This window comes from Labrus bergylta, chromosome 17 (genome assembly GCF_963930695.1).
Source record: "Labrus bergylta chromosome 17, fLabBer1.1, whole genome shotgun sequence".
NCBI classification, from domain to species: Eukaryota; Metazoa; Chordata; class Actinopteri; order Labriformes; family Labridae; genus Labrus; species Labrus bergylta.
The window spans coordinates 16,543,450-16,558,218 of record NC_089211.1 but is presented as its reverse complement, the minus strand read 5'-3'; the positions used below and the strand labels follow the sequence as shown (position 1 = coordinate 16,558,218).

General features: G+C 39.5%; 1 protein-coding gene across 5 annotated transcripts in view; it reads left to right on the top strand.

The window, feature by feature from the left end:
* LOC109984448 (disabled homolog 2-interacting protein-like) overlaps nucleotides 1-14,769 on the top strand; it is a 158,924-nt gene that overhangs the window by 16,295 nt on the left and 127,860 nt on the right. For 3 of the 5 annotated variants that reach the window (XM_065965886.1, XM_065965885.1, XM_065965887.1), the window contains exon 3: nucleotides 4,044-4,170. In XM_065965886.1, the coding sequence (XP_065821958.1) occupies nucleotides 4,044-4,170 (127 nt within the window). Of the gene's footprint in view, nucleotides 1-4,043; nucleotides 4,171-9,122; nucleotides 9,419-14,769 lie in introns of those variants that run through there. The other 2 variants (XM_065965889.1, XM_065965891.1) reach the window with 2 other exon arrangements.

Sequence of the window (14,769 nt, the reverse complement as noted above, 5' to 3'; positions counted from 1 at the left end):
TCCTTTTTTCTGCGAGTACTGAGGTGTGCCGTGTTGAAATGGAGCAATAATTGCAGGGGGGAATTATTTGAATCGACCCATTGGCAGCCTTTCCACCAGAGTGCGTTTTAGTTTCCCAGAAGCAAAGAACAACAGCTTTTAAATGCCTCCATCTGGAGACTCAGACTCTGAAAGGTCACCTGTAGCAGGGCTGGGTTTCTTTGATGTCAGCAAACTGCTGATCAAAACAGTGACACAACCTCAAGATAAACACTTTCCTGCAGAGCGGGTCGGAGCATCCAAAAAGCAATCAAACAGTCCAGGTCAAACATTTACGTGCACTTCTGAGGAACATTTCAGCAACTCTTTATTCTCCAAGAAAGAAAGAAAGAAAGAGCACCAGAGAGTTCTCCATTTTGAAATGCCTTTTTGTCAAAAGCAATATTAATATGAAAAAAAGCCTTGAACATCCTATGAAGAATCAAATTGTGTTGGTGTTCTGCATTCTTTGTAATAAATCTGTAAACATTCAATCCATAATACATTCATGTCTATAACAGCAAACGGACCTTTGAAGTCCGCTGAATATTCAGATTTGGCGACAAATAAAAAATGAGAACAGTTTGAAATGCCCATTGGCTTCTTCTATTTGTGATGCTGAGACATATATTTAATTGCCAAACAACTCTCGTGATTTCAAAATAAAATATTTTTTAGAGGAATATGGATACATGCTAAATATTTGAATCTTCAGTGATTTATTATTCAGTATTACAACATAATTTAGTCTTCATTTGCTCCATCTGCTTATATGTAGCCTGTAATTCTCTCCTTTCTGTACCACCTTGAACAAGCACTATAGTGAATATACTTCTCCAAAATAAGAGGAAAGAAAATCCATTGTGTTCAGCAACACTTGAAGAGTCCCTCTGCAAAAGTTTGGATTGATTTTTGCCTGTGAAGTTTGGGTTTTTGCTCTAGGGGTTTTTATAAAAGAGCCATTTGTTTCTCAGTTGTTTCTGTCTTTTTGTTCTTTCATACCGTGTTTTATTGTGTTTTTCTCACTTCTTGTTTTGTTGGAATTTTATTTTTGTGCTTCCCCCGATGATGCAGACATTTTTTTTTCTCTCAAGCCATGGTCCTGTTTCTGTTCCTTGTGTTCATGGTTCACTTGTACTCTGACAATTCAGCATGAAGTGCAGCATTACAGTGAGCATCTAATGCTGCTGTTGTCTTTCGTAGTAGAATGTAGTCTTAACTAATGACTGTCCCTCATCATGATTCTCTCTCTCCCTCGTAATGCACTGATCCCAGTTCAGGTAGAATAACCTGTGTCAAAGTTTCTATAACCTTGAACAGCAATATTAAAACATAATATAATAATCTCAAACAAAACACAATTATTGATGTTTTCTTCTGTAATGTGGTACATTTAAATATTTCCATGTGTCAACATGCAGTTTGCAATGACGGAGTGAACCCCTCTGCTTACTGTACTTTTTAAGTACCTTTTTTTGTCTTTTTTTTTTTTTTTTTTAATCATACATTAGCCTATACATCGATGTGTTGAGTTATAGTGATGTCTACAAAATTAGTCCGGCCCACTTGAGGTCTCGTTTGAACAAATCCGGCCCCCGACCCAATAGGACTTTGTCACCCCTGCTCTACACCTTATTCTTGTTTAAAAATCATTCACATTATATGAAAGTTATGGAGAGTGATTAAAAAGGTGACCTTATAGGGTGCACCTAAATTTTGTGCTGGTGCACCTAAAAAAAAAAAAAAAAGTTAGGCCCACTAGTGCCCACTAGTCTGGAGCCCTGCATCACCTTGACTCGTAAATATCAGACATGTACATTTCTTCAGTCTCAGAGTCACATTTCCTTTTTCAGTTCACAACAGACACTTGGCTCCAATCCAAATATAACTGCTGCTATGAGGTCTCTTACACATTTCTTTTACGTTTGCTTCACAAACCTAAAAGAAGAATTACTCTTAGATGGTTGAAACAATTTAAAGATATGTCCACAAAATTATCAAGATGAATGAATTCATGAAAATACGTAGTAACAGTAACAAAGGAAAAACTCAGAGTTATTGCAGAATTGTGCAAGAGGAGATAACAATCTCTGGATTCAGCAGGTGAGGCACGTTTCTTGAGTGCTGCAATATCAAGGTAGTAAAAATGAAAGAAAAGTGTAATTCTAGAGGGGTTTCTAAAGTCTTGTCTTTTCTCATTTTCACCTTCAGTGTGTTGCTTTAACTTTTCCCCCTGGTTCCATGAATTTCACCTCTGGAAAATCATTGTCCTCCTTTACATTTCTGATGCTGCACATGACTGCCTGTAGAGGGGGCTAACGATTCAGGATGGAGAAGTTTTTAATGCCATAGCTAACAGTCAAATGTCCTGCTGGATTGAGGACTTTTGAAGGGGCATTACCAGTGTTTAAATGTAGCTTCAATGCTAATGGGCTTTACCATCTTAATGCAATCAGTATAATCATGCAAATGCTATCATTATTGAAGAAGCAGGGAGTAGTAGATTAGTTTGTAACTGTGTCCTATGTGTTTTTCTTCACCGTTAATATTACAGGCATCTTAATGCAAGCAAATATCTTGTCACCAACTATTTCAAATATATAATTAGACAATCTGGAAATTGAATATATTGATAGATTATTGCGAAACAGAAGGGCTGTACACAACGCAGGATTTTTATCAGCCGGTTGCCTGTTCATACAAAGCTGTACGGCCTCGCGAAACTCATGCATCAGCCTGCACGAGTCTTCTTTTTCGACATAAAGACTCAAGTTTATACACTTTCAATAAGTCTGTTGGACAGACATCTAACATACGTGGCACTCTATTTGAATTTGGATTTTAATTAGCTGCGAGCTTGAGTTAGCAGCAGCTCAACTGGCTGTCTCTGAAGCATTAAACTGCTTAATTCAGGTTTTAAAAAACATACCAGTTAAACACTTTCAAGGGGGAGGGACGTAAGGGGAAACTGTAACTCCTTCATGTAACACAGACGTTCCTAACCTAATTAACTAAGCGACTACAAATGAAACTTCTTCATTCAGTGTTTGTTCCAGTTATGATCCCTGGGTTGGTTTCATTTGCATATCTAACCTCTGTGATCTGGAACACTGACGAGTCAATTTGAATCTTTGTTTATTTTTTGCTTATACCTTTCGATGCAAGTGCAAATGTTGTAAAAAGGAATGCAAGTAGGCGTCTGCCTCGTGGATGTTTCAAATTGTCAGCTTTTAGCGGCTACCTTATAATAAAGCCAAAGATGATCCCTGGTTTAGGCCAGGTACAAGAAGCCTGATAACCTTGCCATCGCTGTATTAGTGTGTGTTCCTGAGAGGATTGTTGTAGGGAAAAGTGACACTCAAATTACAGGCTTATCTTGCTTAGTCATAATGTGTCAGAGGACCAGACACTGTCTTTACATCACAGACAGCTGTCCTTAAACCCTTGAGAAAAGAAAAGAAGTGACTATTAGAGAGATAAACAGATGGACACTGAAACAGAGGGACGGTGAAGTAAGCCATGCAGGTTGTGTGAGGATGTTCGATAAGCCATTATCACTCCTCATGGAGGACATCAGGCCCCTTTTTCTTCTTCTTCCAGTCAACACCTTGTCCCTGCGGTCATCCTTTTCTCCTTTGTCAGGCTAATCTTTTGGAGCCAAACATTCTGTATGCGAGCTATAGGAAGATGTGGGCTGACACAGACTGATGTGCTGCTAATGTACGGCCTGTTTTACCCAATGATCCAATATCAGAAGCTGTACAGCTATTGTGTGCTATTTGCTTCTACACAGCATTAAACAAAGTGTCCAGAATAAAACCACGACGACCTAGATAAGGACTCTTCTTTGTGCATTTCTAGCAGCCCCCATTTTTCTCCTCGTTCGCTGTGTGCTATCAGTTTTCTCTGTTTTCCCACTTTGTCTCTGCACATGTTGTTAAATTTGCTTAGCCTTTTATCCGTCTTGAATTTCTTGCTCTATGTCTTTTGTCTCCTTTCTTTTCCTCTCCCTTTTGTCATAGCAGATCCATCCCTTGTTTTTGCAGGAGAGGCGCTCTGCATCAGGCAAGGTCCATCTCCTTCGACGCACCATCAGCGTTCCCGTGGAGACACAGTTTCCCGAGTTCCACAGCCAGCTGTCCACTGGGAGCGGTGAGTAGCCCGAGGACATTCCTCTGCAGTGTTTAAGCAGACACGCACACACGCACACACACATGCACATGCACACATTCAGATACTGCAAAAACTTTAATAGAATCCTTGAAACCGTTTAATTTAAATTAGAATAATTAATGAACTTGAAATTAAATTCGAAACACTTCCTTAACATGATTATGGACATTAAAAATATAATTTATTATTAAGACTCCTGAGACTACTATTTCTAAAGCTTCCACTGTTAACTGAAAGTCAGCCTTATGCAGAAGCTTGGTCTAATCAAAGGGTCAAAGGGGTGGTGTAACATAAGAGAAGCACTTTTTCCTTCTCAGTGACATCAGCAGCCAACCACTCACACGTGCAAGTGAGCTGTGCATTGCTCACACGCCTGAGTGAGCCTTTTTAAAATTGCTGAATCGCTTTTCTTCTACCTCATATCCACTAGATGGAGAGCTTGCTGCTTCATAGCACTTCTCTGCACTCCCCATGCCTCACACAAACCACTTGAGCTTACACCCATTCAAATGTTTTGGTCTCTTTCTAACAGCAGGTGTCATGTTGCATTTCCCCTGTTGCTTTTATGACAATGTAATATTTCAACAATGTAATATCTATCAGGCTGTGTAAGTATATTCATTCTCATATATTGACAAGATGATTAAGCTCAGTGTAAACCGGTGACATCTGGGAATGTGCATGTAGAAAACAGTCAGAATGAGGCACAAGGGGGCGCTAGGCTTTGATAACCAAGCAATTGTATGTCACAGTAACTGTTGCTGGGTTTTTCAGCTGGAATGTAACCTAATACAACCCAGCTATAAATTTACACTATTGCACTAACACAGGACTGTACAGAGCATTTAGTAAAGGCTCTATTTAGACCTGCCGGTGTTGATGCTTTCTGTCTTTAGACAAAACATTTAGTAAGTTTGAGCTTAACTAAAGTTCTTCTGTAAGTACATTTTAAGCCAAAATTCTTGCATTGTTCTTTGTGATTTTGGTAAGCGTTGTGCTGGATGAGAATGAGGCTTTCTGCAGAGCCCCTGCTCAGGATTTGTTGCAAAGATTTAGATTTAGTGATTTTAATTAACCCTTGAACATCACAGAAACCCATTCAACTGAGCATTAGCAGTCCACTTGAGGAAACATATTTAAGAAAATATTTGTCTTTCAAGCCTTTTTATTTGATACTGATACTGTAAAATACTTTTAAGATATCACATCCAAGTGTTTTCACCATTTGTTTTATCTGTGCAGCTCAAGTTTTCTTCTTAACTACACTGTCTTTGGCTACTTGTCTTTTTCTATCTTACCCCATATCTCCAAAGTGAGGTCAAATTCTTGTAGATGATGAGATGAGCGGTGATGTCCTTGTAATCGCCTCAAAGTTATGGCTGGAACCCAAAGTTCCCTGCATAGCTCAAGTTCGGCATTCAAAAAATACAAGGACGATTTCATGCTGGAAACGCTCCGTGCCAAATCACACACACCATCAATTCACTTTGAAACAAGTGATGACATGATGGTGAAAAGAGACGGAAGACGTACCATTTTGCTGCATCTATGATTTGGTTGATTTTGTTGATCTGAGAGGAGACAGAGGCTGAAATAACAAACACAGTCTGCCAGCTAGTTCACTAATTACAGGGTTCCTCTGCGACTCTGCCGATGGCATCCTGAAACTTTTCCACAATGATGATGATAGATAATTTCTGAATTCTGCTGATTCAGATTTCCATAGTCGGGCTTCACTTTTTCTGCATGCTAGCAAGAATACATTACAATACATTATTACATTGTACAGTGTGAGCATTGTACTGTGAAGCTGTTCTCACACATTAAGTGTTGAATCAAATGATATCCACAGACGAATATTCATGAAGCTTAATTTCTATATCACCTGACTTTCTATGCGTCTGGATGTGATTCCACAAGCATTGCAAAATAATGCAAAGAATTGTTCACAGACTAGGAGCAGTACTGACTGATCTTACTGAACTAGTGGCAAACAGTTTGATATGATGATTGTTAAGTGCGAAGTATCATCTCCATAGACTTCATAGTTTTTGGACTTGGTGTCAATGTCTGAAAAGTAAAGCCCATTAGAAAGTACCCCAAACCTGCATTCTTCTTGTAGCCAGCAGGGGGGCGATTACCTTGGTACCAAAGAGTCAGTTTCCACATAGTCCAAGAGCGCTGCATTCCATAAGTCCCTCGGGTTTGCACCATCAGACAGCTTGCGCCCTACCCCACTGGGTAAGTTTCTGGTATGTGATCGCAGCCATGAGCAGCTCTACACACAGGATTACAAGATCACAGGAGAACTACAAGATCACACTGGAACAAAGAGAACCACATGCAAGCAACATGTTGCTAGGTGGTGGCTGCGTGGAACTTCAATTCCTACTTGAAAATAAATCTTCTATCTGTTTGGTTTTACTAAAAGACACTGTAAGGACTTCACTGTTCACTTTTTCATCAGTATATTTTTATTATAGCCTGTCTTTTGGATTTTTACACTTGATATCACTGTTATCTTGAATCAGGAATGCATCTTGCTGAAAACATGGTGTTCCCCCATAGCTACCTCGTCTTTAACCTCACCCCCCCCCCTTCCACTCATGATCATTTCTGGGGCCAAAAAAATAATAATCAAGATTCCATCATAATAAAAACTAAAATGCCGAACCAGAGGCCTCAAAACAGAAGTCCATAAACCAGTGGCTGACATAATATTGGTTACGTTCACGTCTGATACGCTAACTTTCATTAATATGAACAAACTCTTTAACAAAAACACTATTGAGCCTAACAAAGTGTCAATCAATGTATTCAATCTTATCCACAGTAATACATGTTGTAGTGCACTTGTTAATGTCTCAACTTTAAAGTTGCATTAGTGTGTGTGTGTGTGTGTGTTTGTGCACACACCTGTATCACAACACTACCACACACATGCATGTTCTGTGTTATACTAAATTATTCATCACTGTAGGCCCCACCTGCTCTTATCCTTGTGTGACACAGGCTCTACGCAAGCAGCGTGATGAATAAATACGACACGTAGATGAATCGGAATCCACAGCGAATCAGAGATTGCTCTCATCTCTTCTCATCCTCCGAATGAACAGAGAGTGGCTGTTTCCTCTCTGCTTTTGTTCACGTCAAGGTTTTGGCACAAACATGTTGCAGACGAAGGGTGCTGCTTCACTCCCACCAGAACAAATACACTTAATTTGACTGAAAAACAGTTTTTTTTTCCCCCCTCGATGTTGCTTTGGAAACCTCTGGGATTTTCAGAGATGCTATCATGTTGGCCTATTTTTCAGTTTTTTCATTTTATTTTCATGGAGACTGCAACCTTTTAGAAAAGATAAAGAGTGCCTCACATAATTTGACAAAGACCTGCTGTACTCAGCCTCATTAGCTTATATGAACCACAATGGTGTTTGTTGACTTGTTGCCAGTCAATGTAGTCTTTAGTGTAAGCACCACTAACTGATGGATTGTTTTGCCTCGTCAGTGTCTTGTCTTACAGATCTGATGACCTCAAAACATCTCAGATATGTGAGGCTATAACTCATTGAGGACCTGGGGCAGCTGAGATTAAAGTAGTCTTTGGCAGGGGTCCATTTGGCCGTGTTCTTTTGATGAAAGGACAAGAAGATCGTAGGGAGCGGCGGATGGAAGCAACATCCATATCAGCTGATTTAAAAAAAAAAAAAAAAAAAAAAAAAAAAAGGAGCAGTAGATGATGTAGTAATGCGTTTTCTTCAGGATGAGCAGTAAAATTACTAATCTAGAAATAGAGATTTAAAAAAGGAAGTGTTACAAATTGCAAGGTATTCGTATTCAATTTTTAAATTTCAACTTTGATTTCAGTTAACAGCTTTCAAGCTGTAAATGCCATAAATACTTCCTGCCCTATAGCGATCAATGCATCAGACACTGCCAACCATGCCCACCAGAGGGGGAAAAATGGAACCACAATATTTAAAGTATTTCTGAGATGCTAACACAATGACTGTAGCTAGTTCTAATTATTATGATTTAAACTTTGAAAGTGTTTATTTTGTCACCCAATCTCTACCAAGCAATTGACAATCTCTGACAGTCTTGTTGGTGCCCACTTGTAACATTGTTTTTTTGGGTCAATAATCCCACTTAATAGCAAGAAGTGGAAAAACTTAATTTGCAACTCTGATGGAATCATTAGGGAAAACAACAATATAACCAAAGCAAAGATAAATAACCACTACATAATGGGGCCAAATGACTTAATGCAGCATCTTTGATGATGTCTCCTTATCATCTTTTCCTTTTGTGTTTACTCTCCTAAAATACTTAGTTTTTCTTTTCTGATGCATATGTGAACTTAGCTCTTGGTTATCTAACTTGTCATTAGTCCATTCTACGATTATATTCATACGGTTCATCGGCAACAAACTTAATTTTATTTCATATTTCACTTATTTTTAAAGAACAAGTCATAAACATTCTCTTGTGTATTTTGCCACACAAGCTCTCAATTCATGTCGGCTTAAGTGGCACATGCTGCTTGCTGTGGCAGATTGTGCCAAACGGGTCACGTTGTTTGAGTCCACCCATTGTTCAAGTCCAGGCTGCATCACTGTTTAAGTCCCTAAAGTCCTCTGACGTGTGAATGTTTTCCAAACTTATAATACTAAGTTCTCTTTGTGATGAGAAAAAAATATGCTGAGGGTGTAAAATTGATCAAAGTGGAAACATTCAGCATGGCCACAGCCTTCTCCACCCATATCTCCCTCCCTCTCTCTCTCTCTCTCTCTCTCTCTCTCTCTATCATTCTCTCTCCACCACAATGTGGAAACTGCTTCTCTCTTGCTCGCTCTCTCTCGTTTTCTCTCTCCTCCCTCTCGTCCGTTGCTCCGTTATTCTCTCTCTCTCTCTCTCTCTCTCTCTCTCTCTCTCTCTCTCCTGGCTCTCCAGAGAGGGGCTCGGTCAGACAGATGTAACATAGCGGTAGCAGTCTGAGCTGAGCTGGCAGGCTGCAGGGGCCAGACCCGAGCCAGCAGCTCTGACTGAGAAGAACAGTAGAGAGCAGACGGCAAGAGAAACTTAACAGTTTGGTCGTAGGAATAGTTTCAGTCCAGTTACAGAGCTGACTTTGCCTTAAGGATATGGGTGTAATGATCTCCATGCTCATCAAGCTGTGAATTTAACATGGACCCCGACACCAGCACCCAACCGGAGGCGGAGAATGGTGAGTGAGATTAGAAGTGCGAGGTTTGGAGAAGAAGATGAGAAAGGATCAGAGCGATAACTGTAGGAAAAGTTTGTGAACAAGGGAGTTGGGTCACATGGTTTTTCTGTTAGCTTGCTACTCCATTTGGCTCTTAAGCTGTTGACTAGGCCCTCTGTGGTCAGATGAATGGGACTTCAGTGTGTCCTCTTGGGCAGGGGGTCAAGGGGTGAGGGGTGTTACATCGCAATGTGATGAAATCAACACTATGCTGACGACACTACTTCCTGAAGTACTTTCTGTTCTATCTCAACAAGGTTATAAAGTTTCTTGATTTGTTGTAGCTAAAAAAAAAAAAAATGTAAAATGTTGAATGATGTCTCTCTAGAGTTGTCTTCTTCCATCTGGCTGTTTTGATCTCAGCTTCGCAGAGCAGGAAGCTCTCCTCTTGTTCTTTTGAATGGAATAATTAACTGTGGCAGATGTGAGGGGCCGTGGGTGTACCGTTTTCTGTTCAAAAGCAGCAAGATAATGTGATGGTAATGTGGATCTGTATTTTAAAAAAATATATTTTAGCGGTTGCAGCATGTGGGTGTTTGTGTTAGAGACGCAGAGCAACACAAAATAATGAAAGTGGGAGAGATAGAAAGAGAGAGTTCTGCACACACATAAATCCAGGGGGATCTAGACTGCTCTGTAGGCCAGTGAGAGTGCTTTCTCGTCCCCCTCATTTTCCGCTGCTCTCCCTTTTTTTTTCTTTTTCTCCTCTGCTCCAAATGCTAGAGTCTAAAGTAGATAGTTAAAAGGCAGGGAAAAATGGTGTGTTATTAACTGGGCCAGAAAAGATGGTGTTTTGTCTTTATGGCCGATGGGAAGGACTCTGCTGATGAAGAATGTGGTAACAGAATGAGTCAACAGAGAACATATTTCCAAGAGACCATAGTTTCGCTAAGCCACATCGCTTTATGCACCGGGCTCTCTGCCATGATGGAGAAGGAAAGACAAAGAAAAAGGGAAAGAACACGGCAAAAGAAGAAACTTCACCATATGTAGCCATCTCCCGAGACTTTAAAACTTCTGTTAACAGACAGAAGTGGGAACGTTCAGCTTTTCCTTGCCTTCACACTAAGGTTTCCCAAAAATAAAATGTAAACATACCATCCCTGTATCAATAAATGTCTCTCTTCAATCTCCCACTCTGCTGTCTTGTTTGAGAGTGTACAGGCCTCAGAAGATCCCCTTCTAATAGTGCAATATAAATAGAAAAGGGAGAGTAGAAAGGGCAATAATCTGATATCATCCGATTACATTCTCACCTCAGGCTCACGAGTCTCAGGAAGAGTTCAAGCTTCCTGAGGCATCAGTTTCACTCTTACACTCACACACAAACACACGGACATGATTGCAGTTGATTATAGTGAGACAGCCTGCCTATACTTTTTTTTTTTTTTTTTTATATTCATGTATTTATATTTAGCATATAAAGTAGATGTTGATCTCCTGTCTGCAACCTGCTGACTACAGCACATCCCCTCTTACTGCATCTTCTTCCTGTCTTTAACAAACAATTGCTGATGCTGGCCAAGCCCTTCTTCTGTTACACACTTCATGTAATATTCTGAAGGGTATTGGTACAAGGTCACATGTTGTCACGTTAAATAACTCTCAACAGTAGTCACTATGATCTAAATCTGCACATTAGTTTATTGACACATCATTCACATGAATGCCTTAATAGGACACCCACAAGTTTTCTCAGGTGTCAATGTAGAATCCCATTACAAGTATTTCTCTGACCAATCAGCTGTGAGGCCGTCAATCACTGAAGATTTTCCAAGTTTACTAGTGAACTTTAGTGAGAACCACCAGTTTTTGTAAAATATGTGTGGGCAGCGATAGAAAGCAGTTCAACTTTTATCCTGCATCAAATTGAGGACATCTACTAGCCTTTAGGAAGAAACAGAGATAAGAGGAAGTGTGGAGACGAGGAGAGGCAAAATCCTCACCCATGGCCCTCATTGACATGTAAATAGGTCTCCACGTTACTGTCCTAGTTGGGAAAGGTTGAATGCCTGTTCCTGACTGGAGGAGTAAAAAACAGGGACAATATTTATCTGCTTATGCAAAACTTAATGGTAAAGAGGTTAAACCATTGGGATTTTTTTGTTTTGTCTTAAAGCATCTGTGACAAACGAGGGCTTTTAAAAAAAAAAAAAACATGAATTAGGGTTTCTGACTACATTCCTAAATTTCCCAGATTTTATCCAGATGAAAGTGTGGTCTTTGTGGGGGGAAAGCGCTGCAGGCCTTTGTCTTGAAGAATGTTCAGCTTTTAATGAAAGATTTATTCTTGCTTGTGTGGTCATGTGCTAAAATCTAGCCTGACTCTGGAGCTGGGTGGTGCAGGATGTGTAATTTTAGGGACTGGGCTGTCACCTTATGAAGTTTAATTCAGTTTTACAGGGTTAACCTTGTCTTGGTAAATTCAATTGATTCTGTTTAAAAGAGACTTTCAGCCTTTCAGGATGGTTGTTGTCTAAATGGTTCAGAGACTGATAAAGGCATGATGTTTAGTCTGATCTGTAACCAGATGTAAACATGATTTTGGTGTGTTAGACTGTGTGGTGACAAGCTTTAGTGGAAAAAAATATATCCAAGTGAGTTCATTCTTGCCTGTCCTGCTTCTTCAGAGTGTGTTTTTTTGTCTTTAAGAGGACTTGGGTTTAAGGTTGGGGTGTAAATGTCCACAGTATTCCGAGAAAAATGATTTTAAACTTTCGGATTAGGAGTAATACAATGAACTTTAAGAGGCCTAAAAGTGCAGAGCTGTTGTTTTTTGTCACGTTAGGCTGATTATTACGAACGCAACAGGTTCTTCGTCCACTTTGCGGCAACAACAACAAAGTTTGAAGAAATATCAACATTTCATCACCTCTTAGAATATTTGACAAACTTGTTAAACATTGCTTGCTTGAACTTGTAGCCGTTAGAGACACTGGTAAGACTCGAACCCGGCAACGTCCACTTGGAGGAGTGAAGCTTGCATGGGTGGGCTAGTGGTTAGTCGTGCACTCCGTGTACAAAGGCTATAGTCCTCAAAGCAGGCAGCCCCGGTTCAAATCTGACCTGTGGATGAAAACATCCCGTTGGCAATCATTTCATTGGTCAGTTGTCACCGACTGTTTCTTTCAACTACTCCCCGTCCAGCAGCCAGTAACAACAAAGCAGAGCTAGATTGCGTATTGATTGCGTTTTGTACCAGTGTCAGTGTTGACTTCAGGATATTGAGCAGACTGCCTCATGCTGTGATTTGGGGCAGTCAGTCTGTGTGGGGCAGCTGTAGGCAAGTGTTCCACATGGTTGCTCTCCTGTCCCAGCTGCTTTTGGCACTATCAGAATAAGTCTATACTGTATGAACACACGAAAATTAAAAAGGAACTCTGCTTGTCAGTCTCCCTCAAAGGTCACGGCATGTAGCACTAGATTTGTTTGGCTGGAAATGAATATCAGGTCTAGTTACAAAAAAACTGGCTGTGAGTTGTGGCAAAGCTTTTTCTTTTATCAACAAGCTTTAGAAACGTTTAATTTTGGAGGGTTAATTGAGTTTGAAATGAGAAGTGAATGGGGCTTTTACATGTACATATTTTGTTTAGGGCCCGACCAATACAAGATTTTTGGGGCCAATACAGATATCGATTTTGAGGAGAGAAAAAAATGCAATACCAACATATCAGCCGATATATTTTTTAGATTTTTATTCGATATGTAAAGATAGATTTAGATATACACATTTATTGTGTTGTTTCCTCAAATGCAGTTATCAAACACTTGTGGAAAAGGTAAACAGTATAAGGAAGACAAGATGGACACTCAACTGGGAAGTGTCTCATCACCACTCTGGAGGGTGATAATGCTTGTTGTAATCCATATAACACACTGCTGGTGAAAGAGAACTGCTAGTGTAATAGATAGATAGATACTTTATTGATCCCGAGGGAAATCAAAGCATCCAGCAGCAGGTTACAAAGACATACATAACATGAAACATTTGAAAAGATAGATAGATAGATAGATAGATAGATAGATAGATAGATAGATTACTTTATTGATCCCAAACTGGGAAATTGTGGTGTAATATTACAATGAAACTCAAATGAAATGCTATTTGACTAGTGAATAAATGTTCTAGTATCGGCTAATATCGGATGATATTAGTGGCCTCTAGTTTTGTTGAATAGAAAGGTTTTCCATCTCTGAATACATCATGATCAGGACGTCATGATGTTGTCAAATGTGTCCACATTCAGACGAGACTGGTTGCATTTGATACTTGTCCTTAAATTAAAATAAAATACGTTGCTTGTGCTGAAATCTTGGCTGAATGCTTTTTTTTTTCACTCTTTCTGTTTGGTAAATTCAGTATTGACTGAAGACAGACGGAATAAAACCTGAAGCTAATACATTTGTACTCAATCATGCAGCCAAGTGGATGGCTGTGGCTATTTGCATAATAGATTGTTTTTACAGCAAATAATCCAAATGAGAATTAAAGAGTCATGAAAAGGAGAGAGGGAGAGGACAGAGGGAGGAGACCCTGTTGGTCTCTGTTAAGAGGCTTTTTAGAGCTAAGTATATTTACTACAAACTTGACTGGGTGGTCGTTCCAGGAGGTCAAGGATACATTTGTGTTGGCACTACATATTTAGATAAATGTTCCTATGACCTGACCCCATCTAAATGTAGCTGGAACAATTCATCCTCCCAACTGCTTTAATTAGTGTTGGCTTGTCCTCGCTTGTGCTTTTTTCCTGCAACGAGTAAATCCTGCTGCTGCGAGTAATTTCCATAGGATAACTTATAATAGGTATGATGGAAAATGTTCTTACGCAGTTAAAAAATATGAATTATAATAAATAATTATACAGATACAGTTTGAGATCATTGTGTTGTTCTTTATTTATGAATGAGTGAATTGTAATGTACTATGAATAAGATATTTGGAGCATCGACACACCAAGATATTTGTCTCCACTCTGCTGAATGCGATATTCTGTTGCTGCACTGGTGAATTCAAATAGTAGAACTTTTCATTCCGACTTTATGCAGAATTTTCTTGCCAGTCCCCGAGTAAAATTCAGCGTATCCCATGTAACGATGCAGGAAGTCCAGGAAAGTTCCCAAGAATGCATATACTAAACAGCGTTCGGAACAACTATATTGATTTACACAATAGTAAAAATAAAGCAGTAATAGCGATCTGTCCTGGACCATTTTGTCTTCTTTCAATTGGATCCTCTTTTGCAGTTTTATTGAGAAAATTTGAAGTCATGCGAAGCTTTAGTGAAGTGATTAATTCAAGAAATCCAGCCTGT